This window comes from Falco peregrinus, chromosome 5, assembly GCF_023634155.1.
Source record: "Falco peregrinus isolate bFalPer1 chromosome 5, bFalPer1.pri, whole genome shotgun sequence".
Classification (NCBI taxonomy): Eukaryota; Metazoa; Chordata; class Aves; order Falconiformes; family Falconidae; genus Falco; species Falco peregrinus.
Window position 1 is genome coordinate 70054099 of NC_073725.1, and position 22796 is coordinate 70076894.

The 22796-nt window shown below is 48.0% G+C and overlaps 2 protein-coding genes across 5 annotated transcripts; one reads left to right on the top strand and one right to left on the bottom strand.

Moving 5' to 3' along the window:
* Window positions 1–1640: 1640 nt before the first annotated feature.
* On the bottom strand, window positions 1641–4009 carry LOC114011468 (uncharacterized). 2 transcript variants are annotated; one of them, XM_027783192.2, is made up of 3 exons: window positions 3181–4009; window positions 2684–2816; window positions 1641–2169 (listed from the first exon to the last, which is right to left on the bottom strand). In XM_027783192.2, the coding sequence occupies exons 1-3, from the start codon at window positions 3948–3950 to the stop codon at window positions 2077–2079; spliced, it is 996 nt and encodes a 331-aa protein (XP_027638993.1). In that variant the 5' UTR covers window positions 3951–4009; the 3' UTR covers window positions 1641–2076. The 2 variants fall into 2 exon arrangements, with proteins under 2 accessions (XP_027638993.1, XP_027638992.2); XM_027783191.2 differs by having other exon boundaries at window positions 1641–2816.
* Window positions 4010–4255: 246 nt separating this feature from the next.
* KLHL26 (kelch like family member 26) lies at window positions 4256–22562 on the top strand. Of its 3 annotated transcripts, none has more exons than XM_055804803.1 (3): window positions 4256–4482; window positions 16262–16444; window positions 19579–22562. In XM_055804803.1, the coding sequence occupies exons 1-3, from the start codon at window positions 4436–4438 to the stop codon at window positions 21158–21160; spliced, it is 1812 nt and encodes a 603-aa protein (XP_055660778.1). In that variant the 5' UTR covers window positions 4256–4435; the 3' UTR covers window positions 21161–22562. The 3 variants fall into 3 exon arrangements, with proteins under 3 accessions (XP_055660778.1, XP_055660779.1, XP_005235042.3); XM_005234985.4 differs by lacking the exon at window positions 4256–4482 and adding an exon at window positions 5511–6122; XM_055804804.1 differs by lacking the exon at window positions 16262–16444.
* Window positions 22563–22796: the final 234 nt, after the last annotated feature.

Genomic DNA, 22796 nt, shown 5'->3' on the forward strand with positions numbered 1-22796 from the left:
AGGTGAGGAGCACAGCCAAGCTGGTCAGGGAAAGCAGGGATGTATGGTTGTGGTTTGGCTGGATGGATGGGAATCGGGCTCCCTTAAGCACCGATGCGGCGGCGCGGGTGCAGCACCTGCTCACCTCAGGCGCTGGAGCCATCCCACTGATTTCACGGGGGACGACACGTTGTACTTAACACTGCAGCACGTGCAGAGGGGATTTGCTGGATCGCGGCCTTGCACCAGTGCCGAACAGTGCTGGGGACAGCCAACGCCTCCAGCTGGTGTGGGAGCCGGCTCCCGCGGGTGCCGCGTGCGTCAGCTCGCCTTGCCATGCGTGGGCGTGGAAGAAGCCCAAGATTCATAAAAGAAGGTGTGCAGCCTTCCCCCAAGGCAGACCCCACGTGGCTCTGCTGTCTGCTGCCTGCTCACGCCTGCTCCTCCTGCTCACTCTTCAGTGCAAGGCACAGCAATGCCTGTGCCTCCCAGCACATGCCGCGCAGTATCTGCGCAGGATGAGATGGAACCACTGCTTCCAGGGTCTGGGTAACACTGCCTGGAGCCATTGTTTCCATCCCGGCAAGGATGGTGCTCAGCTGGTGTGTTGTGCCGGAGCCTCAGCAGCAGCTGCTGTGTCAGTTCGACTCTGCAGCAGGAGATCGGGGACCTGCAGGGCTGCTCTGTGCCCTGGGATGGGTGGGAGCCTACAGTTATCTGTGTGGAGTTATCTGTGGTGGCAACTGGCAGAGGTGGTGTTGCAAGGTGGGGAAGAGGGTGTCTTACCTTCACCAGCCTCCCAGGACAACGCCTCAGGGAGGTAAAACACATCCAAGCTCTGAACATGACCATGGGGAGATGCAGGCAGGATATCCTGATGGGGCAAAATAAAAGGGAGGGAGAAGGACCAGTGCATGCAATGCCATGGCCCATCCTTCCCGGAGAGCCCTGGCTCTGCCAGCACACGCAGACACACCCCAGCCCGCATGCTCGATGCCTCCCTGGGCTCACACGCTTGCCGGGATTACACGGGGATTAGCAGAGAGCTGTCCTACCAGAAATCAAAAGGGAATAAAACCAGCCAGAGGCACAGGCACTGAAAAAGCCCACAGCACCCTCCAGACATGCATGACAAGCAGAGGATGGAGCAGTATGGGTTGCTGATGCTGTGCGGAGGCAGTGAGCAAGAGGGAGGTCACTCGCAGACTCCTCCATAACAATAGCAAATAAGGGAACGGAGAGTCTTTGTTGTGCTGGGGAAAATCTAGCAAGAATGGGGAAAAAAAAAGCTCGTTGCAGCCAGCTGTCTGCCTCCTCCACCCAACACAAACTGCGTGGACCGATAGAGCTGCGAGGAATTCCTGTTTCTGAGCGTTTGCAGGATGAAACGAAAAGGTCGGAGGAAAAGGCAGTGCTGCCAGCTCATGATTTTGTCATTAGTCTCACAGTGTTGGCCGCAGATTTTAAAGCCCCAGCTGTGGGAGTCGTGGTGATATGCGAGAGCTTGGCTTGCAGTAAAAGGTACATTGATAGACCTCATGTTTTGGGGGGGGGGGGGGGGGGGGGGGGGGGAGAAGTGAAAATATGACTCAAATACATCCTGATGGCTTAAAATGAAGAAAGAAAAATGTAAATACTTTGGAGTTTATTATTTCTTTTTTTTTTAACCTAGTAAGTTAGATCTGTGATTTTACAGGCAGACCACCGCTTTCCACAGTAGGAATACCAGGACTGCCTTGATAAACTGTGTGCGCCAGATAAATATATTAAAGTTGTGCAAGTTGCTCAGATGCTGTGCTAACACTGGTCGTAAAAATCACCTTAGATATAAGGCAGGCTCCTTGGGGAAGGGGCTAAGTGCACTCAACAAATAATGAATAGAAATAAAAATAAATATCAAATGGCCCATAAAATCAAACAATAATGGTAACTAAAAAGTTCCTGGATTTGCTGCCAGAGATAAAATCCCATCAGCAGTATGAAATAACAAGAAATACCCCCTTTTGGTTCCTTCTCCACATGACAAAAGTCAGCACGCCTGGTCACCAGAGTAGTTATGGAATACATCTCCTTTCCAGCATCTTGCAAATGCATTTTTCATGCTTTGAGAGACCTTCTGGGGTTCAATTTAACTGGGGTCTGGGGAACATGTGAAAGGCATTTACAGCATGCAGCACAGCCTGGTTTTTCCTGCAGGGGAAGCAGAGGTGTAACGTTCACAGCTCCCATCCACTGACCCACCTGGGACAGAGAGGTCCACAGCAAGCGGGCAGCCTGGCTGGGCTAGCTGTCAGCAGGGCTGCTTTATTACCATGCATTTACTGAACTGAAATAGATGCACTTAAAATATCTATATAGACCTAAAAATAATAAAGGGAAAGCATTTATTTTAAACGTTTTAAAGAGCGGGGCATGCCACAAAGCTAAAGCGACAGAAAGCAGCCCCAGGAGAGTGTGGAAGGTATCAAATGAAGCAGAGCTGGTGTCTGAGGAAGCAGGACAAGTGCGAGGCACTGGAAAGGAGGGGCAGGAGCCCTGAAACACCAGCCAAATGCACAGAGCAGTGGTCAAGGTGGGGGGGAGAGCTGGGGTGGGGGCCACGCTCGCTTCTGCGGCTCCGTCGTGCGGGCAGCACTGCCCGGCAGAAAGGGCATGGTGGTGAAACATCGGGGATGGACTGCTGCGGGCTGTGCTGATGACTTACGGCGTTAACGTTCATCCGCTGCCTCTCATCTCCTCTTGCTCTCCCCGTTCCTCGATGCGCTGACATCTCCTCTTCTGTGTAGGTCAGGTCTAAAATAACAGGGCCCCGAGGTCCTGGCTGGGGTCTCCATGCGCTGCAGCAATACAAATAGCAAATTAATAAGTACTGCTTCCTTTTCTCCCAAAGGTTTTACAAGGCTTAATTAATGAATGTCTGTAAAACGCATTTGGAGCTGGGAATGAAATGTGCTGTGGAAATGCCAAATATTTTTAATGCTCCAGCAGATTTAGAAGATTTAAATAAGAAAAATACACAGCTTCGCCTCTGAAACAGATTGCTCTCCTTGAAGCAGAGGGCTCCAGAACATGAAGTTTTCATCAGGCTGACTTGAAAGAGTATTTTCACGGCTTTCCAAGTGCGTTTATTCTCATGTATGAATTCCCCCTTTCCCTTATACAGATGTGGACACCAAGGCATGGGAAATCAAAGAAATTTACCCCCGGTCGTTGGCAGAGCCACCGCTATGAATAATTTCCTGATTTCCACTGACGACTGGAATGCCCTCTAGACCATCCGCTCTCTCCAGATGCGTGCCGGCTTTAAAAATTACATGGACCCTGCGACGCTTGGCCTTGTCTCTCCCGGTTGTTTTGGGAAGAGCCAGGAGCGACTCTGATGCCGACCATGTGTGGGGACGCGGGGCGGCAAAGGCATCTTTGGCACCAAGACTGTGCAGCGGGAGCGTTGCGATCTCCAACGACAAGACTGCACCCTCTGGAGGGTACTGTTGCTCTTGCACAAAGCACTTATGGCAATAAAATCCTGGTCCATAATCATCCAGGTGGTTTGGTGGGAGGTGGCGCCCCCAGGACGATGGGGAGCAGGGTTGTCCCCGCAGTCCCGGGCTGGTTGCACACAGGATGGTCCCTGCAGGAGACATTTTGAGTCGCACGTGAAATGCCGAAGGCAAGCGTGGAGCGCTGGGGTGCTGGCTGCGGGCAGGGGCCGGCGGCTGCCCTTGGATGGTGGTCGGCTGGAAGGTGCTGGCATGAGGAGGCCCGTGGGGTGGTGACAGACCCATGGGACCCCTTAGCTGTGGAGCAGTGACAGACCCCCCCCAGACCTCTGCAGCTGTGGGGCGGTGACAGCCCTTGGGACCCGTCAGCTGAGGGATTGGGACAGACCCCCAAGTCCTCTCAGCCACTGAGCAGTGACAGCCCTCAGCGACCCTCTGGCCATGGGGAGGTGACAGTCCCCCGGGCTTCATGGTGACAGCCCCCAGGCCCCCTCAGCTGTGGGGCAGTGACAGACCCCCCAGGGCCCCTTCAGCCACGAGGGGGATGACAGACCCCAGGGCCCCCTCAGCCACGAGGGGGATGACAGACACCCCAGGGCCACCTCAGCCACGAGGGGGGTGACAGACACCCCAGGGCCACCTCAGCCACGAGGGGGGTGACAGACACCCCAGGGCCCCCTCAGCCACGAGGGGGGTGACAGACACCCCAGGGCCCCCTCAGCCATGAGGGGGTGCCAGCCCCCTGGGTCCCCTCAGCCGTGGGGCAGCGACAGCCCCCGGGCCCCCTCACCGGCGGGGCGGTGACAGTCCCCGGTGGCGGCGGGGCGGCGCCAGGCCCGGCGGGAGCGGAGCCGCTCCCCGGTCCCTGCCGCCCGCCGCGGGCCCCGCTCGCTCCTGCGCCTTTAACGCGGCGGCTCCCGCCGCCTCCCAGCTCGGGGCCCGGCGGCGCAGCGAAGATGGCGGAGTCCGGCGGGGCCGAATTCACCGCGGAGCGGCCGAGCAGGTGAGCGGGGCCCGGGCGCGGCCTAGGCCGGGGGTTCGCGGGCGGGCGGCGGGGCGGAGCGCGGGGGCCCGGCCCGGCTGGGCCGCGGTGGCGGGCGGGGGCCGGCTGGGCCCGGTGGCGGCCGCGGCGCCTCCTCGCCTTCCTCCAGCGCCGGCAAGCGCCCCTCTGTTCAGTTATTTTCCCTTTATGTTCGGTGTTGCGGCTGCCCGGGGGTCCCGGCGAGGCGGGAGGCCGGCCCGGGGTGCTGAGGGGGTGCGCTGAGCAGGTGCGCTGAGCAGGGCCCGGCGGCTGAGCGCCCTCTGAAAGGTAACGCCGGTAATTAGTAACCAGGCTTTCCCAGGTGGAGCTGATGAGGAGGAAAGCTGAGGTTTGAGGGAAGCTCTACGGAGAATATTGTGAAGCACACCCCGACCCCGCTTGGGCAGGCTGCGGCGCCAGCGGCTGGGGGGGTTTGTGGACACCCCTTTTGGGGTTACAGGGGCGCCCCAAGGTTTTGGTGTTTCAGGCCCATTCCATCGCACCCCCCAGCCCCAGCCTCCTCCCTGGGTCACTGGTGGTGGTCCCGGGGTGTGACTTGGCCTTCCAGGGCAGCGCGGGGTCGGAGGTACCTGGAGGGGTCTTGTGGCGGCGGGTGGCTGTAGGGGTGCCGCTTCGGGGGGGTTCTCCATTCCCAGGGCTTCCCTGTCTTTCCTCATCCAAAAGTTGCCCTGTTGGACACTTCAGAAAGTTGTGTTGTCTGTCTCTTGGGTGTCATTGCTGTCAACCTGTGACTTGGCTTCAAAGCATCGTTTGTCCTCATCGTAACTCTGCGTTTGCTCCTGAAATAACCACCCTGTATGTCGGAAAGGGAGAGCTCTCGCTGTCATTGTTCAGCACTGGCGAAGCCTGTCTGAATTCTCACCTTATATACTGTGGTGTTAAACCACGGCGTGTGTATATATATATATATATATACTTTTTTAATTATTATTTTCCTCTAATGACCCCTTGTGTAAACTCTATGCTGTGTTCCCTGGGGCATTTCATTTTATCTCTCTGCACCTCTTTTTTCTTCCCTCTCAGAACAGGAACGGCAGCGCTTCTTTCACACGGGTGTCAGGAGGGCTGCTCGCTTGCCGCTCCAGAGTTTCTTGGTTCTGGGTGTGTAGCAGTGAGAAATGGAAGTAATTTGTTTCAGGGCTGTGATAAATCACCCAGGCTGAAGCTGCAGCCGTTTTGTTCCCTGAGCTGTAGCTCCGTCATGCTCCCTATCGCTGCATGTTTATTTTCTTTGTAAATTTTAAAGTAAAGCCCCTTGAAGTTTGGATACTGTTTCTTGTTGGTCGTTAGTCTTCTGTTTTAAAGGATGTGTTTATTGGAATATCCGAGGGGAAAACCTGATGGGGAGCATTGGACGTGCCACATAGTCTCTCTAGAGCAAGAAGAATTAGAAGGGCATTCCCTTTCAACACTGATTCCTTGTTAGGTGCTTCCACTTCTGACTTCTTTGCATTTACTGAGTATTTACTCTCTAAGGCAAAAGGACAAAGTCCTCTCTTGCTGTTACACGCATGCCATTTCGGTGGTGCACTGTTACTCAAACAGCACGGACAGAATTTCCATCTTTGGAATTGCTACTGCATGGCTGATGCTTGTTACCCGTAAGTATGCTGGCTTCCCCAAAGCAAGAAAATTAACTTGTCTGCTGGGGATCCTGTGCTTTCATTTGATAAGGAACCTGCTATGCAAGATGGGATGGACAAAAGGCTTTTGACACACTGATGGCATGAGATAAGGCTGTTGCTGTGTGTTGAAAAGCAAATGGCCCATATCTTCCATTTTGAAACAAACTTGCCTGCCTTTTGTTTGTTTCCCTTCCTCTTTCTTCCTCAATGGATAGAATTTCATGAGTTACAAATGGGTTTCATATTTTACTCAGCCCTCCGTATCATGCTGAGGCTCACTCTGTAATACTGTGCTGCTCCTGAATATATGCTTTTTGATTAGTGAACAAGCAAATACAGAGGAAATGGTGAAATCCATTGGTACCCTTGGTAAGAGAAGCGCCCTGTGCTTTAGACTTTTTAGTGAGGTGTGTGAACTCTGCTGCAGTGGTGGTGAGGCAGGATTGTACAAAGCAGGGTGACGAAGATCTAGGAAAATCATCTCAGATGCTAGAGAGGATGTTATCGTGCAGACCTTTAAGCAGGAATAAAGGTGTCCAGACGAGTTGTTGAGGAGAGCTGCATGTCTCTCAAATTGGGAATAATCTGTCGAAGCAAGGAAGGCAGCCAGGTTGTAGAAACACTTTTCAAAAACCTCCCCAGTATTGTTACACACTGGCGTGTTTGCTGAAAGCGGTCCCACCTGTCAAAACCAGAATGAATGGGCAAAGGAGACCTGCAGGTCTTCCTTATCTCAAAGTACATATGTCTGTGTTCACATCAAGAGAAAGTCGACCTGAACTCCCCTAACCTTATTGCTTCTGAAGAAAACGGTGGGAGAGAGAGAAAACTTGCAGGAGGATGGAGTAAAACCACGTTGGGGGAAGATAATGATAAGGGCTGTGACTCTGCCTTGCCTTTGTGTTTCTGTAATCTTACATAGCTTCAGCCTTTTAGATTCACCCCCCACTCCTTTTGAAACTGTTTGAAGTTTAGTTTTGTGTGGTTTCTATGCTCTATACACTGCCACATGGCAATTTGAAAACAGATTTAGTTGTTAGATCTGGTAGACGTGGTGTAAATGTTTACACTCTAATTGAATCACTGTAAAAATAACTGCTGCTTTCTTTTTCAATGTTGGGAGACTTATGAGCTGGAGGCTTTATTTAGAGCAAAAGTAAACTTAAGTGATTCTTTAAAGGTTCCTGTCTTACCTCCAAGTGTTGTGTAGCATTAAGTGCTTTGTAAGGAAAAGCCTTGCATCAAGGGACAGTGGCTAAGGCGTCTTTTCCAATTTGGCATTTACATGGAAGATAAATGCTGAACTTGCACAGAAGTCAGTGACCTTTTAGAGAAGCCGTTGTTGCACTTCTGGTGGTCTTGGGTTATTCTGTTCAGGTGATCCAGTGAGGGTGGCACGAAGCCTGTGCAGAACTGAACTGCCCAAGGAGCCGGGAAACATAATGATGTTTAGGATGGGCGCAAGCCTGTCAGGAGGTAAGTGCAGAGGATTTAGGTAATGAGGGAAACAGGCTACAAACAGCTGCGTCAGTAAGAGGATTTGATCCTGGAACTGAATTGGAATTGGTGTTACGATGCCAGGTGCTGAGACAGCTGCTCGCATCTGCGAGAAAAGATGTTTTCTTTAGTTTGCATTAAAGGGATGGTGGGTTTTTCTTCTGTTGTCTGCTGTTTCATCATTTTACGTTGCTTTTGCTTGAGATCCCTAGCAGCTCTGAGGCAATAATCTGGAGGGTGGAGGTGCAGGGAGAGGAAAGGTGTGCTGTTGCTCACTGCACGCTGTAGTACCTACTCTGCATTTAACTAGTCCTGTCGTTTTTATTGCAACACTGCCCAGACGATGCAATCGAGTGCCGCAGAAACAGGCTGAGACAAACAAGTACCTTGTAGTCTGATTTTGAAGTTTTTTGAAGTTTCTTCCGAGTGTGGAGCAAAGAGCCCGGTATGGTTGTGTGGGAGAAGGTAGCAGAGTGATTTGCTTGGTGGGGGGAACTTTCTGCCCTGCTGGGAACTGCTAGTGGAGCTGAAATGGGCTGTCCTCAGCGGGAACAGGACCCAGGTGTTGCTGACCTGTGACGAGCCAGGAAGCTGAGACTTTTTTGGACGAAAAGTGGCGGTAGCTGTGCCACGAATCAGCTTTGCTCTGTTTCCAAAGGTGAAAACATGATGGTGGAGCGGGGTGGTATCTAGAAGGCCAGCAGCAAACAAGTGCTTGGGGCTGGGCTGAGTGTTCCTTTTGGGGTGGCCTTGGTGGCTCTGCCGTGCTTCCCCACACCACTAGGTGCCTCTCGGCCTTTGCACAGCAGCTCTGCCACGGGTGCTGCTGGGAGGTGCGCAGGGATGGCGGCAGAAAACACCCACCACCGCTTCTGCCTGCTAGAACGACTCTGGTGGTGTGTTGTAAAAGGAGGATTCTGCTTTTTGCCTGTGTTTTGTTTTGTTTTGGTTTTTTCTTCTTTTTCTGGATACAACTTTGCTGTAGTTTTCCTTTTTCCAGAGCCGGGGGTTGGCAGGGTTTGACTGTAAGGGCAATGTGGTGGGGGGAACATGGAACTGTTTAACGCAGCGCTGTCAGCAGGAGTATCGAGTGTATAAAGAGCCTGTACTTAGCCATGTACTGTGGATACACAGGCTAATTTTACGTGGTGTAAAATCCACCATCCGTCTGGGGGTCCTTGTGTGGCTGGCTGAGCTCGGGAGCAAGAGAGCAGCTGACTTTTTCATTGCTGTGATACTGCCTGTGGCTGTCAGAGTAATTTATATGCTTAGAGTGATTTTTATATTTGCTCAGTTTGTTCCTGGCTCAGTGGGATTAGGCTTGGGGCTGACAAGAATATAATAAGGATAAAGTTTGGGGTGGTGAAGTAGTATCTTCCCGTTCTTGGTTATTGTAAAAATACGGGTTGAGGTGGTGGAAAGGCAGGGTGGTGTTAGTGCTGGGTGATGTGTGTCGCCGTCGCCTGCTCCATCCTCTCTGCTGCTGGAGGAGGTTTGGGGCAGGACTGAGGGTGCCCCAGGAAAATCCCTGTACAGGACAAGGTCCCCTGCAGTAGCTCTGTATATGGGCAGAGAGAAGAGAAATGGCAGATCCTGGTAAATAAATGATCTTCTCAGCCTGACACTTTGTTTCCCTCCAATATCTTGATGCTACCAGTGTGCAAATTTGGACTCACGGGTCCCTTACCTGAGAGCTGCATTGGCTGCTTAGGGTGCTGAACAGAGAGGACCATGCTACTTTTCCCATTTGTCCTTGCACCAGCATAAAGATGACGCTGGCTCTGTGACAGAAGCGTTTTTAAGAATCTCGTTCTTTTTATTTTTTATTGTTGGTGTGTGTCCATTCCCGCCCCCCCCAGTTTGTCCTGGGTACGGCGTGTACTGACCAGTCCCTTACGTTGATACTCCATGAGGTTGCACAGAGTTTAATGTGTTCAGGTATTTCACCCTCCACTTTTTTTGTTGCTCCAGTGCTCCATTTTACCAGGCCAGCCAGCTTCTGACAGCCATCCAGTTTTATTAGTGCTTTTAGCAGAAACCAAAATCCCACCTCCTCTGGCTTCCGAACAACCTACTGATTGAAGCCTGGGAGCAGCATGTATTTGTGTGTGTGTCCGTGTCCGCTGGGCCCTGTGTGAGTCCAGCTCAGGAAAAAAAGAAAAACACGGATTTGGAAATGTGTCTAGGACTTCTCAGGGGACAAAAAAATAATAATAAAAAAAAAAGCCTCTTGCTTCAACTTGCTGCCTTACCTTTGGGTTATAGGTTTTCCTTGGTTCCAACCTGGGAGAAGTGGGGTGCAGATAAGCAAATAAGATCAGTAGGACCTCATTCAGAAAGCACTTAAAAATGAAACATGAAGGTACCTCTTGCCACCTGTGAAATGTCTTTAGCTGCTGGTTTCACTAAATGCAAGGCTGAATCAGGCGTGGGTTGTCCAGCAGTGGAGAGCGTGGGAGCCCAGCAGTGCCTGGTCCCAACCCAGCATCGGGCAGTCCATTTCTTGAGCCCTCAGTTCCCTCTTTGTGAGCATGACAAGCCTGTTGGGTCGCTGTAACACAAATTAAAAAAAGAGCTTGGTTTGTTGGGCTTTGTTCTTTTTTTTTAAGTAATGAATGTTACTTGTTCTCCCTTTATCAAATGTTAACTTTCCTTTTGTTTTGGGACTCAAAGTGTAAAAGACAAAAGGCGAGACTTTTCAAACTTTACTATTCAACTTCAGGCATTTTACAGAAGACCATTTTTTTCACCTTCTCTAACTCAGACCCATTTATAATATCTTATTTGAGCAGTCCAAATCGCTAGTCACTTTTAAATAGAGATATTAGTCTCAGGCTTTCTACTTGTATTTATTGCCTTTGATAAAAGAGGGGGTGTCAGGAGAGGAAAATGCGTGGAGGCCGAGGAGAGAAATAAGAAATTAAGGGAAGGAGGTGGAAAGGGGAACAAAGAAATCGATTAAATGATTTTGCTTGTATATCTTTCCGAAGGATGATTATGTTTCTCTGCAAAACATCCCCTTCATTCCCTGTGTTAATATTTAATTAGTTGCTGATCATTAAGTGCTTATTGTTGTTGCTAATTTGGACAGGGAAACCATGGTAAACGTTGTTTCTGATGGGGTGCTGGTGACGGTCTTGCTTGCTGCTGGGAATGTAAGTAGGTTAACAGGGCAGGTATTTTTAAGTCTCATTGCCTGGGAGCATCTCATCTTTCTTGCACCCAAACTTCAAGGAAACCTCTTGATGTCTTTTTGTAAGGGGGTGCAAAGGCCACGGGAGCGTTGTCCGAAAGTCCCAACAAGAGCCCATGAGACAGCAAATCTACAGGAAAGGGTTTAGCCTTTTTTGCCCTAATGTAACATTTGTTAGTGTGAGGTGCTGAAAACTTATTTTCATCATTTGGGCATGTGATATAAAGCCTCAGGATCTGAAATATTACAGTAACCATGGCTACCAGTGACTTATCTGAGGGAGTTTGACTTTTGTTTTGATTTTAAGTGTCTTAATTGTAGTTTAAAAATCAGAATCTGAATGTGTTTTTTACTTAGGCATGAAACTAAAGGCATTAAATGATTTGCATTATTAAAATATCTATAATGCTGCCTTTCAAAGGTTCTCAAAGAAGGTCCTTAATATTCATACCCTATGTTCTAAATAAAGTTACTCTTCAGCTGTATGTTAGTTCTGCTGCTCTTGCCATAAAAAATTTCTTGCAGGCTTGAGTGCTCCGGAGGTGCCTCGCTGGCTATTTTGCAATCCCAAGTCCTTTGTTTATCCACAGAAAAGCTGTGGCACTCCGTACTTGATGCATGCGAACACACACACATGCTGCTGCTTTTCCTCCCTCCTTTTTTGTACCCCAGCCATGCCCCGCGGGGTCCTACCTTTAGAGCTTGTGTTTACTGTAGAGGCTGGCTGTTGGAAGTTTGCCCTGCTTAGAAATCTTGCCAACCTCCTTGAGTTTCTCCTGTATGAAAAATTACCGAGCACCACCTGCCCAGAGAGTGGGAAAATGTGGGTGGATATTAGCAAGGATGCTGAACTGGGATGGAGAGCCAGCCTGGCTAGCACTGAACTACCCCTCCTTCCAAGGAGGGCTGTGTTATAAAAGAAGACGACAGGCAGCTGTGTAGCAAGAGATTTTTCTTATTTAATTCAATCAGTGAAATGTTATAATCTGGCGTGGTATAATTCTCTCCATTTGTACTTGTGCAGTAGTTGCAAACATGCTGAAATACGAACTCATGCTTGGTAAGCCTTTAATTCCAGCTTTGATGTTTTTAATCATCAGTACAGATTTGGTAAAAATGATTCATTAGCTTGAAACGCATCTTGGATAACACGTGATGTTGTGGAGAATCAAGGAGGCAGAGCCAGGGGACGGTTGTTCTTTGGGGTGTTCTTTGTGCCCCATCTGAACTGTTCCTTGAAGTATGGCCCTTAAATGTCTCTCAGCCCATCCGTTTTAGAGGCCTCTTGGGTGTCCAGCCCTGCGATCAGATGCCTCCTCGCTGCATCTGTTTCTGGTCAAAGATCAAGCAGCCCTTGCTCAGAAACATGTCAGCTAAGGATGTGGTCAGCGTGCTTGGGGTGAGGATGAGCACATGGCCAAGCTCCTGCAATAGGTGCAGCAGCAGAAGCAGAATTTCTGGGCTTGTTTGCTTTCCCTGGCTGCCTGCTGGCTGGAACCACTCCCTTAACCCTTTGCTTTAACATTTTTGCAAGCCTGCGACATGTGTACGGTTTTGGGCTGATTTTCTCCAAGCTACGGTCACATACACCATGCTGAGCTTTATCCTGCGGAGACTGGAGAGGATTGAAAGCAATCTGGCTTCAGAGCAGTGGCTTGGAGACAAATCCTCAATCCCATTACTCGTTCCCTGGCAGTCCCTTTTTGAAAAGCGGGGTACCGGTGATGTTAGCAGCCTTTGAGGCTGCTGCCCAGAATGGATTGCCCTTTGGAATCAGCGTGTCTCTTGAGTTCCAGCTGCCCCCACCATTCGTACGATGGGTGCAGTTCCATGAATATAAAGATGCCTTTCACCACTACGGTGATTTCCATATGGAAAGTGGGATTTCTGTTGCTGTGAAGTCACCTTTATACCAATATATTCATGTTACGATCATGTAAACACTTGCAGATCCCCTTGCAGATCACTGCGAAGCCTGTGGGATGTGCAGTGGAGGTGCTGCCTGACATGGGTTTTGTTTTACTTTTTTTTTTTTTCAAAGGATAAATTTGATGGGGTGCAGCCAGACACGCTTGACCCCGCTCCAAGCCAGCACGCTCAGCCCCCGCCGAAGGTCGCTCCGGCCACAGAAGCCTCTGCAGACCCCTGTGGTGGGGGAAGTACTTCACACAGTGCCGTCCTTTTGAGGACAAAGACGAAAAACTGAGGAAAATACCAGAGGCTCTCCAGCCCTCCCTCCATCAGCAAGGGAAGGGGGGAAGGAGCAGAATAAACACTTTCTCACTGTTGTGTGATGAAAGGCTTTTATCTTGAAGGCATGTTCTGAACTGCTGAGGAGGGGATGCAACTCTCCCGAAGTTTGTCTGCAAGGCTGTTTCTTCTGTAACAGATTGTTAAGCAACAAGTACAGGGCATATTCAGATCTCAAGATAGGGACAGCTTCACAAAGGCACTTTCAGATGTTCAAGGCTTCCTTTTGTGCTTTATTTTTTTTTCTTTTTTTTTTTTTTTAGTCTTGACATCCAGCTGCTGCCTCTCTTCTTCCTCTATTCCTAATGCAGTGCAAGGAGAGGAAAGCAAGGCCGTGTGATGTGATGCACGCCACTGCACCCTGTGCCACAGCAGCCTGGTTTGAGCCAAGCCTGCTTTTATTACAAATCCTTTTTTATTAAATGCGGTGCAAACAGTGTTTGTTGTTGTTTTCTTACCTCTCCTCCTCCCGCTTTGTTTTTTTGTAAAACCTCTTGATTTCTCATGCTTTGTGTGGATTTTATTATGCTTCCAGCTTGTATGTTCTAAAAATTCTTTGCTTCCAGACTGAAGAAAACGGGACATTATTAATGCTTCTCTTAGTATTTAGTTTTGTTTTGTTTTGTCGGCCCCCCCCAGCCTTTGGAGGATTGTGTAATCATTGGATCCTTTTATTCTATACCTGTAAATAGACAAAGGAACTAGTACAGGGAGTTTTTCTGAGGTGGCTGTTCACAATTGCCTGTTGAAATGAATTGCACATGCAAACACGTTTATTCCAGCACAGAAATATCTACCCGCCCAGATTCAGTCGTCCATCTACTTTAAACTTACACTCTGGTTATTAACAATGACTGTAAAAGTTAATTGAGAAAAAGGAAAAAAAGAGGAATATTTGTTCGGGTAAAGGTTGTTTGAAGAGGGACCCGCACTGGAAGGGTTGTGGATAGAGTGAAAGCGATTCTATATGGGTAAGCCCTTAGGCTGGAAAAAGGAATATTTTAAAATTGGTATGAAAAAAATGCTGAAGGAAATTCCCATGAGAAGAATCCTGCAGGAGATCGCATCTAAATGAAGTTACGGTAAATCTAGGAGTTGCCATCTCCCAGATGAGCTGCCAGAGCTGTCTGTGTGTGTATGTTACCTGTCCAGTGTGAAGCAAAATGGGTTTGCTTGGTGAGTGATACTGTGTTCAGAGGCAAGATCCATTTCCTTGCTTATGCTCAGTGTTTCCTCCTTTCGAGTCCAGCAAATCCAAGCCATTGTTCCAGAGAGGAGAGTAAAATGAGTTTGACATGATGAATATTCATGCACTCCTTCCCTCCAATCTCCTTCCTTTTTCGCCATGGGAAGAGCTGGAGCAGAGAGACGTTTCTTGGCTCGCGGAGTAATGGATAAAGGTCTTGTCATCAACTGACTTTTTGCTAATCCTTTTTATTATAGGAAGGATGTTGGAGTTTGGACTCCACTCTCTGAACTAAGATTTTTTAGTACGCTTTGACTTTAAGGTAGAAATTTCAGATCTCTGCTACAAGAAGCACAGCTGACTGGTATCAGTCATCCCAGTAGGAACTTGTATGAATATTGAGGCATGTTCCCAGGGCTGAGGAGTTTTGAAACGGATTGCAAAGATTTGATATCTGCATCCTGCAGCATCCCAAAGAGCTCTAAAGCTACTCACATAAAGCGGCTGCCCTCTCAGTGCTCTGATGAACATCGCAGATTTCCCTTAACTCGCCTCTTCTGTAAAGCTTGCAGGAAATTGCAGTCCGATAAGTTAGGCAAGTAGCAGGTCCTGTCCATTGTTCCTTATTGTTTGAGGATTGTTTACATCCCCTTTTTTGTTATCCCATCTCCCTGACTCTTCTCTGACCTTGCCTACTTTTTTCACCCATTGTGTGTGGCTCTTGTTGTTTAGGTAGTAAACTCTTAGGGACAGTTGTTAGCAAATGATGGGATTATGCAGCCCCTAGCACATGGGTAGCTAGTCTCTGTACTGCTTTTTTTTTGGCTGTGTTCATATATTCTACCTAAATAATAATACTACTCTTTAAGTACAGTACTAAGTGCACTCTCCCACTGTGGCCTTGGGAGCAAGTAATGCAGCTTTCCAGATTCGGTATGATCTGCTTGGGATTTTTTAAATGTTACGCTTCCATAAAATATTTTTAAAATACAAAGACCAAATAGCAGGATGCTTCTGAAAATATAAACCCCATCCTGAAGAGTGGTCCTTATGTGTGTTTTCTTCCCAGAAGGACCCAGATCTTGATCCTGAAAAGTAGTTCAGAATTGGATTAAATTTGCAAAGGAATTTAGGATTTCATGCTTCTGATGGTGTGAGCGGTCCCTGTTTGGTGGACAGGGTGTGCTGATCCGCTGTCGCCTTGCTCAGGAAACCTGCAGCATAATTGCAGTTATTTTCAGAGGAGCACAGAGCATCTAATAGTCTTTTCCACTTGTGCAGAGATAACTGCTGATGTTCACCTCCAAATGCAGCGTTCTCGCTGACAAGTGCATCTGAGGCCAAGTGAATCTAAGAATGATGCTCTCTGCGCTGGGGAACATGTGTGAGAGGCATTGGGAAAACCAAGGAAATATTTACACTGGGAGGGGACTGTTTACAGTGTAGTTCAAACAGCTGACGTTATTTAGAGCAGCTAGTGCTATGTAATATTTTGCTGTTGCTCTTCTCATGAGGGTCAGGCATAAGGAAAGGATCAAATAGGGCTAGCAGGGCTGTCCCTGGACGGTGCAGAGTATCTAACAGCTGCAGGCAGAATAGGTGGTGAGAAGAATAAGCAACTGTGATCCAGTCTCGTGGTTGAAGTCAAGGTCAGGGTGGACTCTGGGGTAGTTGTAGTGTGGGGACACCGATGTTCGTTGGAGGCTTTGGCCCCGCTAGCTGATGTTTGGAGGGTCTCTGAAGCCCACGTGTGCTGTGGCGTGACGGGTTGTCAGTAATGCGAGAGTATAATTTAAAAATTTGGAAGTCTCTCTTGTACTGGGAGAAGGGAATACGAGGTACTGATGTCATGATGTTCTGTGTGGCGATTGAGCTGGGAATTTGCGTTCAAACTGCTTCATGTTACAGTGTCTTCCCCAGCATGCTTTGTAGGTATACCACATATTGTTTTAATTTAAAACCAGCCTGTCTCTCTTGTTCTGTTTTTAGCATGGCTGACAAGAACAGCACCCTGAAATGCACGTTCTCTGCTCCTGGCCACAGCACCACTCTACTGCAGGGACTGGCCTCGCTCCGAGCTCAGGCTCAGCTGCTTGATGTCATCCTCACTATAAATAATGAAGTGTTTCAGGTTCATAAAGTTGTCTTGGCTGCCTGCAGTGACTATTTCAGGTGAGAATCTGACAGGGAAGCAGGCATTTTTACCTTTCCCATTGATTTTCTGTTTCCCCATCCTCCCCTACCCCAGCCTTCCCACCACTCCCTGAAATCACACCCATGCACAGCCCCTTGGAGGTATGGTTTGCCCCACTGATGTCGGTGGGGTTACCTGCAGGCACGTAGAGGCTCAGAGTCTGTCCCTCTACACGCAGATGAAGTTTGTTCGACTACAGCAGCTGGGCCAAGACCCAAGTTCAAGCTCAGGTCTTGAACCCACCTTGGCGGCCTCAGTAGGTGCTCTGCCTGTTGAAGGAAACAGGCTTTTGCCCTGGAGCTATTTGAGCTGATTGCGAAGTGGCAGCAGGACTCTGAAATGAGTCATCCCATTGAAGGATGGTGCCCATTGTAAATACACTCCTGTTATCTTTAAATACTACTGATCTGTCTCCAGTGCTCACGGTTCTCAGCCTGAGGAGTATGAAGCGGTTTGTGTGTGTGTTCCCCAGGCTTCTGGTAGGTAGGGGAGAATTGTCCCGTCTTGTGTGGGTAGAAAAGTGAAGCACGGGGATGAGATTTCCCAGTAAATTAATGCAGAGTGAGCCATTTGCAGAGCAGGAAATTCAGTCGTAAGCGAAAATATGTATTCATCCACCTTGCCTCTGTCAAACTCTTTTGTAATGGTTCTCTGGCTTGGAATGACTTTTGAGTTAGGGATTTTTTTCTGGTGGTGCCAGCAGCAGTGTCAAGTGAGGCCCATGCTGGAGGCAGTGGGTATAGGGAAGGTTCGAAATAACAGAGAACTTGACCTGGGTGTTGTTCTGGACCGCAGGTCGTAGCAAGTCAGGGTGAAGGGCTCTTCAGCAGGGTTTGCGATCCCTTGATGTGTAGGTTCCTTACCAGAGCAGACTGGTTTGCTGAGCAGGTAACCAGTGTCCCTTGGCATATCTCTTGTATCCCTTCACCCATTTCTTCAGCTGCTCTGGTGGCACCTGTCTTACCTACACATTTTCTAGGCTGTTCCCTTCTCTATCCCTTTGGTAACATAAACCTTCCAAGCTTATCACTCTCCCTAACAGGCATGCAATTAATGATGGAGCTGATCTCCCACCAAATGCTAATAGCACTATTTGTATTCATAAATGCTGTATGCAGTGCCACTGCTAGTGTGTTTTCACTGTTGAAACATAATTGCTGAGTAGGTTTCTTGTTATAACTTCTGTGATGCTAAGGAAGGTTGTCCTGGGGAACAATGGCAGAATAATCTAGCTTTTGAAAATACTCTGGTTTTATGCAGAAGGGGGGAGGGAAGAGAGTGAAATTGAGGCATTTATATAATCAGCATTTTAGAACCATAACACTTTTTAAAGGAATTGCATTTTGTTTGATGATTTGTCTTCATCATGGCAACAATAATGCTTTTCTTTCCTTATGCATGTTCAGCTCTGTGTAGCTAATGCATGAGTACATGTACGTCTGCATATCCTCTGGGGCAGGGGATCAGGGCAGCATGCTGTTCTGTGACATGGGATATGCAAGGGGGTTTTAGCAGAATGCTCTCATCTGCTACATGGACAAATAATTGTGAACAGTATTGCTGGTCACTCGGTTACAGAAAGCTGATTTCCATATGCAGATACTTCCTTATTTAGGTCATTCAGGATTTCTTGGGTTTATGCTGGGCGGCAGCAGGTTTTCTAGCCTGGTTTGGACAGGAAACTTGGAATTCTTGTCTTTCGACACTGTTCCCAAGATATTCCTTTATTCCTGTGTTGATGCAGAAGAGCAGGGTCTGTTCAGCATTTTTTTTTTTTTTATTTCTCTCTGACTAACTTGCACCTTAAAGTCACTGCAGCTTCCTAAGGCAGCCCTACGTGCCTTCACGATGAATTCACCTTTCTGATGGAAAAGAGTAGGTTATCGATGGTGGAAAAACCAACCCAAAATGTGCAGGCAGCTTCCAGCAGTTTGAAAGGTCTTTTGTATGGCGGGCTGTAGCCTTGCTGTGATGTGCGTACGGTGGCAGTGAATGGCGAAACTCCGTCTCGCAGTTTTTCCAGCAACCTGTTTTGACTTTGGCTTCCCCAGAACTGCTCTGCTACCGCTTGTTGAAGACTACACAGAGCACAAACCTTTGCCCCTGAGCTACCCATATATAACAAAAACTGCTGAAATTTAATGTAAATGTATAAAAAAACCCAAATGTGCAGTTATGTCCCCATCACGCCTACAGGCCTTGTAGCTGGGAAACACAGCACCGCTCTAGAAGAGTGGTTTACGAGATGTCTGCGCACAGTCCTTGGCGTGGTATGTGCTTCCTGTGGAATTTAGAAGCCTCCCAAGGAGGTGATCTAGGGCCTAATCTCTGCGTGGCCTGGTCAACTGGTGTGCTTGCAGCTGTGCTGTAACAAAATATTTTTTTTTTTAATTGCCTGTTAGCCCCCTGCCGTCGTACTGCAACATGACAGAGGTTTTCTAAAGTGGCTGCAACTCCTATTTTCTTAAGGCGTTGGGAATGAACCTTGGAGGGCAGGTTCTGTTGTGATTACCAAAGCTGTTCCTAAGATGTGTTGCATATGCAATATTGAAGCCATTTCATAGCTAGCCCGCGATATCACAGACCAACTGAAATCTGTGCCTAAAGGCAGAGCTGCAGGCAAGCTCAGAGGATTGATGGCCTCCTAAACACAGGTGTCTTCGGAGGTGTATTTTTTGTGCTCACAAATACTGCGTACTTTAGGGTATGGTTACTAATCTCTGCTGGTACAGGTCCTGTAGTATCCTTTGGTTGTTGAATATCATGGGTTTGTTGGTGTCCGGTGTACTACACTCCATGCTCTGGTAGCTCTGCTGACTTCTTGAAGCTTGTGGTCCTCTCTTACTTATGCTGCCAACGGGATTGAAAAATTTAACTTTCTGATAGCTCTGAATGTTACTTCTCAGTGCACTGTTTCTGCATGCTTTATGTAAGTAATTGCACGCTCAAATTTCTCGTGGCTTTTAGAGATTTAGCCTTGACTTATTCCCCCCCTTCCCCATCTTCCCTAAAAGAATCAGTATGTTTTAAAAAAATAAAATTCTGAAGTGATCTGTCATTTTACATGTATTTAAAAAGGGGGAAATTTTTTGTTTGTGTTCTTGACCTCCAGGGCAATGTTCACAGGTGGGATGAGAGAAGCCAGCCAAGATGTGATCGAACTGAAAGGTGTATCTGCAAAAGGACTGAAACACATAATAGACTTTGCATACAGTGCTGAAGTGACTCTTGATCTTGACTGTATCCAGGATGTGCTGGGAGCTGCTGTTTTCCTCCAGATGGTGCCTGTCGTGGAGCTCTGCGAAGAATTTCTGAAGTCTGCCATGAGCGTAGAAACATGTCTCAATATTGGACAGATGGCCACCACCTTTAGCCTCGCATCCTTGAAGGAATCAGTAGATGCATTCACTTTTAGGCATTTCCTCCAGATCTCTGAGGAAGAGGATTTCCTCCACCTGCCACTGGAGCGCCTCGTTTTCTTCTTGCAGAGCAATAAGCTGAAAAGCTGCAGTGAAATAGACCTCTTCCGTGCTGCCGTCCGCTGGCTGCAGTATGACCCAACCCGCCGCGCCAATGCCAGCCAGGTCCTCTGCCACATCCGCTTCCCACTGATGAAGTCCTCGGAGCTGGTGGACAGCGTCCAGACCTTGGACATCATGGTGGAAGACGTCTTGTGCCGGCAGTATTTGCTGGAGGCGTTCAATTACCAGATCCTGCCCTTTCGCCAGCACGAGATGCAATCCCCTCGGACCACCATCCGCTCAGACGTCCTGTCCCTCATCACCTTTGGTGGCACTCCCTACACCGACAACGACCGCACTGTGAGCTGCAAAGTCTACTACCTGCCGGACGCCAGCGTGCGCCAGTTTAAGGAGTTGACGGAAATGGAGGTGGGCAGCAGCCATTCTTGTGTGGCCGTGCTTGACAACTTTGTCTACGTCGTAGGAGGGCAGCACCTGCAGTACCGGAGCGGCGAGGGAGCTGTGGATATCTGCTACCGTTACGATCCGCACCTGAACCAGTGGCTGCGCATCCAGGCCATGCAGGAGAGCAGGATCCAGTTCCAGCTCAATGTCCTCCACGGCATGGTGTATGCCACGGGTGGGAGGAACCGGTCAGGGAGCTTGGCCTCCGTAGAGAAGTATTGCCCCAAAAATAACGAGTGGACTTACGTGTGCTCCCTGAAACGCAGGACGTGGGGGCACGCTGGAGCCACGGTAGGGGACAAATTGTACATATCAGGTGGGTATGGCATTTCAGTAGAAGACAAAAAAGCCCTGCACTGTTACGACCCTGCTGTGGATCAGTGGGAGTTTAAAACCCCGATGAATGAACCCAGAGTTCTGCATGCCATGGTCAGCGCAAATAATAGGATTTACGCTCTGGGAGGCCGCATGGACCACGTTGACCGTTGTTTCGATGTTTTGGCTGTGGAATATTATGTGCCTGAAACAGACCAATGGACAACGGTGAGCCCGATGCGTGCAGGTCAGTCAGAAGCTGGCTGTTGTTTACTAGAAAAAAAGATTTATATCGTAGGAGGGTACAATTGGCATCTGAACAATGTTACGAGCATTGTGCAGGTGTACAACACAGAAACGGATGAATGGGAAAGGGACCTACATTTTCCAGAATCTTTTGCTGGGATAGCATGTGCTCCTGTTATACTCCCGCAGGTAACCACCCAGAGATAACTATGCATGACGGCGTCGGCCTGTGAAGTCACCTCCTGTTGCATGTTATCAGGATGCTGTGGTGTTTCTTTGTTGTTTGCAAATGGTATTGTGCATTTTGTGGGTGAGGGAAGGAGAAAAATAGCTTGCGTTCCCTCCTCCATAAAGTCCCTCCTCCTCTTATGTAGTGTTCTGGCAAGCATGTTTCATCAGAAGCACTTGTCAGCTAGTTAGACTTCACAGATGTTACAGCTGGAAAAAGCCTTTCTCTTTTTTTATTTTTTCCTTTTTTTTTTATGGGGGGGTGCATTTTGCCAGTTTTTCATATTTTTAACAATGTTATACATTGCAAACATTGACAGCTCAGGAGTAACTTAAGTACTGTGGTTTGTTTAAAAGAGTTCAGGTGTGATTTTTATTAATAGCTCCGAAAATCATTGTATGTTGCTTTGTTGTTTTTTAGCAAACAAAGAAACCAAAAGCTATATAACATACTGACCTCCAGAAGCAATAAAGGGACAGTGGGAGCTAGAAGAGCTCAGGTGCTTGGATTATGAAAGCATATTCTTGCTTTTCAAAGGTGACTTTGTTTTTGCCTCTCCTCCTAAAAGGGGAATATTTATCCCTGCACACCTCTGGTCTCTGTTGGTTCTTCATTGCTTGTATTACGCTGCAATTCCAGATCCCTTCCTCACCACCCCCAGACAGCACCGTGATGCTCTAGTCCAGAAATTCTCCCTTAATCGGGGCATTCAGAGTTTGCAACACTAAAGCCATGCCGATAGCTTGATTACATATCAACAGGCATGATTTTTAAATTTTTTTTTTAATAACTGCCAAAAATTTATTTGGCTTCACTGGCAATAAGAGGTCTGGAGCTGTTCGCCTGGGCTGCCCCACTAAAGCAGAGAGCCCCCCCCCCCCCCCCAGTTTCTGGTTTGGGACCCCGTTGCCTTTGCCTACCCCATCGCTGCACCAATACGCATTCATCCGAACTCTTTTCGTATGAAAAGAGTAAAGGAGGTGGGTGCTACTTGCTCATAAGCTTGAAGGTTTTCTCCCTTGACTTGTAAATAAGACACTTGGCATCATAATACGATGGAAATCCAAGTGGAATGGGTTTTTTTTGTTGTTGTTGCCAGTGGGTGTTTTAAATTAAGAGATTCATTTTAAGATGACTCTGTCATTTTTGTAAAAATCTGTGTTTACTGCACAGAATACTGTTACTTCCTGAACTTTCCTTCCTTCCAAGCCATTTTTTCTAATTAATTTGACTGATTAATATATTGAAAGTTTCTCCTTCTATCAGGTATTCCGTTTCAAGGGCTTTGTTTTGTATCTGTGTAAGTTTGATTTTGATGTATGCAGTCTTCTTTTTAGAGAAACTGTTGCATTCTGCTGTTAAATAAATACTGTGCTGTAACCTTTAGAGACAATATGTAACGTCTGTTTTGCTAATGAATCATTGAGCAGGTCTGTGTAAAGCATGAACTCCATACCTCGGATTCACTGAAAGATATTTTTTCTGGAATAATGAAATTGAAGCACCTTTGGATATTATATGGTGAGAGCACATGCACTCTCAGTTAAGCTCTGCATTCTAAATTTTAGATAAAATGATGCATATTTTCATCTGTTCCTACCTATTTGCTGGTTT

Bases quoted from the DNA above. Each gene is read 5' to 3' on its own strand.
- LOC114011468 (XM_027783191.2), bottom strand. From the start codon at position 3,950: ATGAAGCCCGGGGGACTGTCACCTCCCCATGGCCAGAGGGTCGCTGAG. The intron at 2,817-3,180 runs GTAAATTTCTTT...GTATTGCTGCAG, and splicing joins GGCTCTGCCAACGACCGGGG to CGCATGGAGACCCCAGCCAG.
- KLHL26 (XM_055804803.1), top strand. From the start codon at position 4,436: ATGGCGGAGTCCGGCGGGGCCGAATTCACCGCGGAGCGGCCGAGCAG. The intron at 4,483-16,261 runs GTGAGCGGGGCC...TTCTGTTTTTAG, and splicing joins ACCGCGGAGCGGCCGAGCAG to CATGGCTGACAAGAACAGCA. The intron at 16,445-19,578 runs GTGAGAATCTGA...CTTGACCTCCAG, and splicing joins GCCTGCAGTGACTATTTCAG to GGCAATGTTCACAGGTGGGA.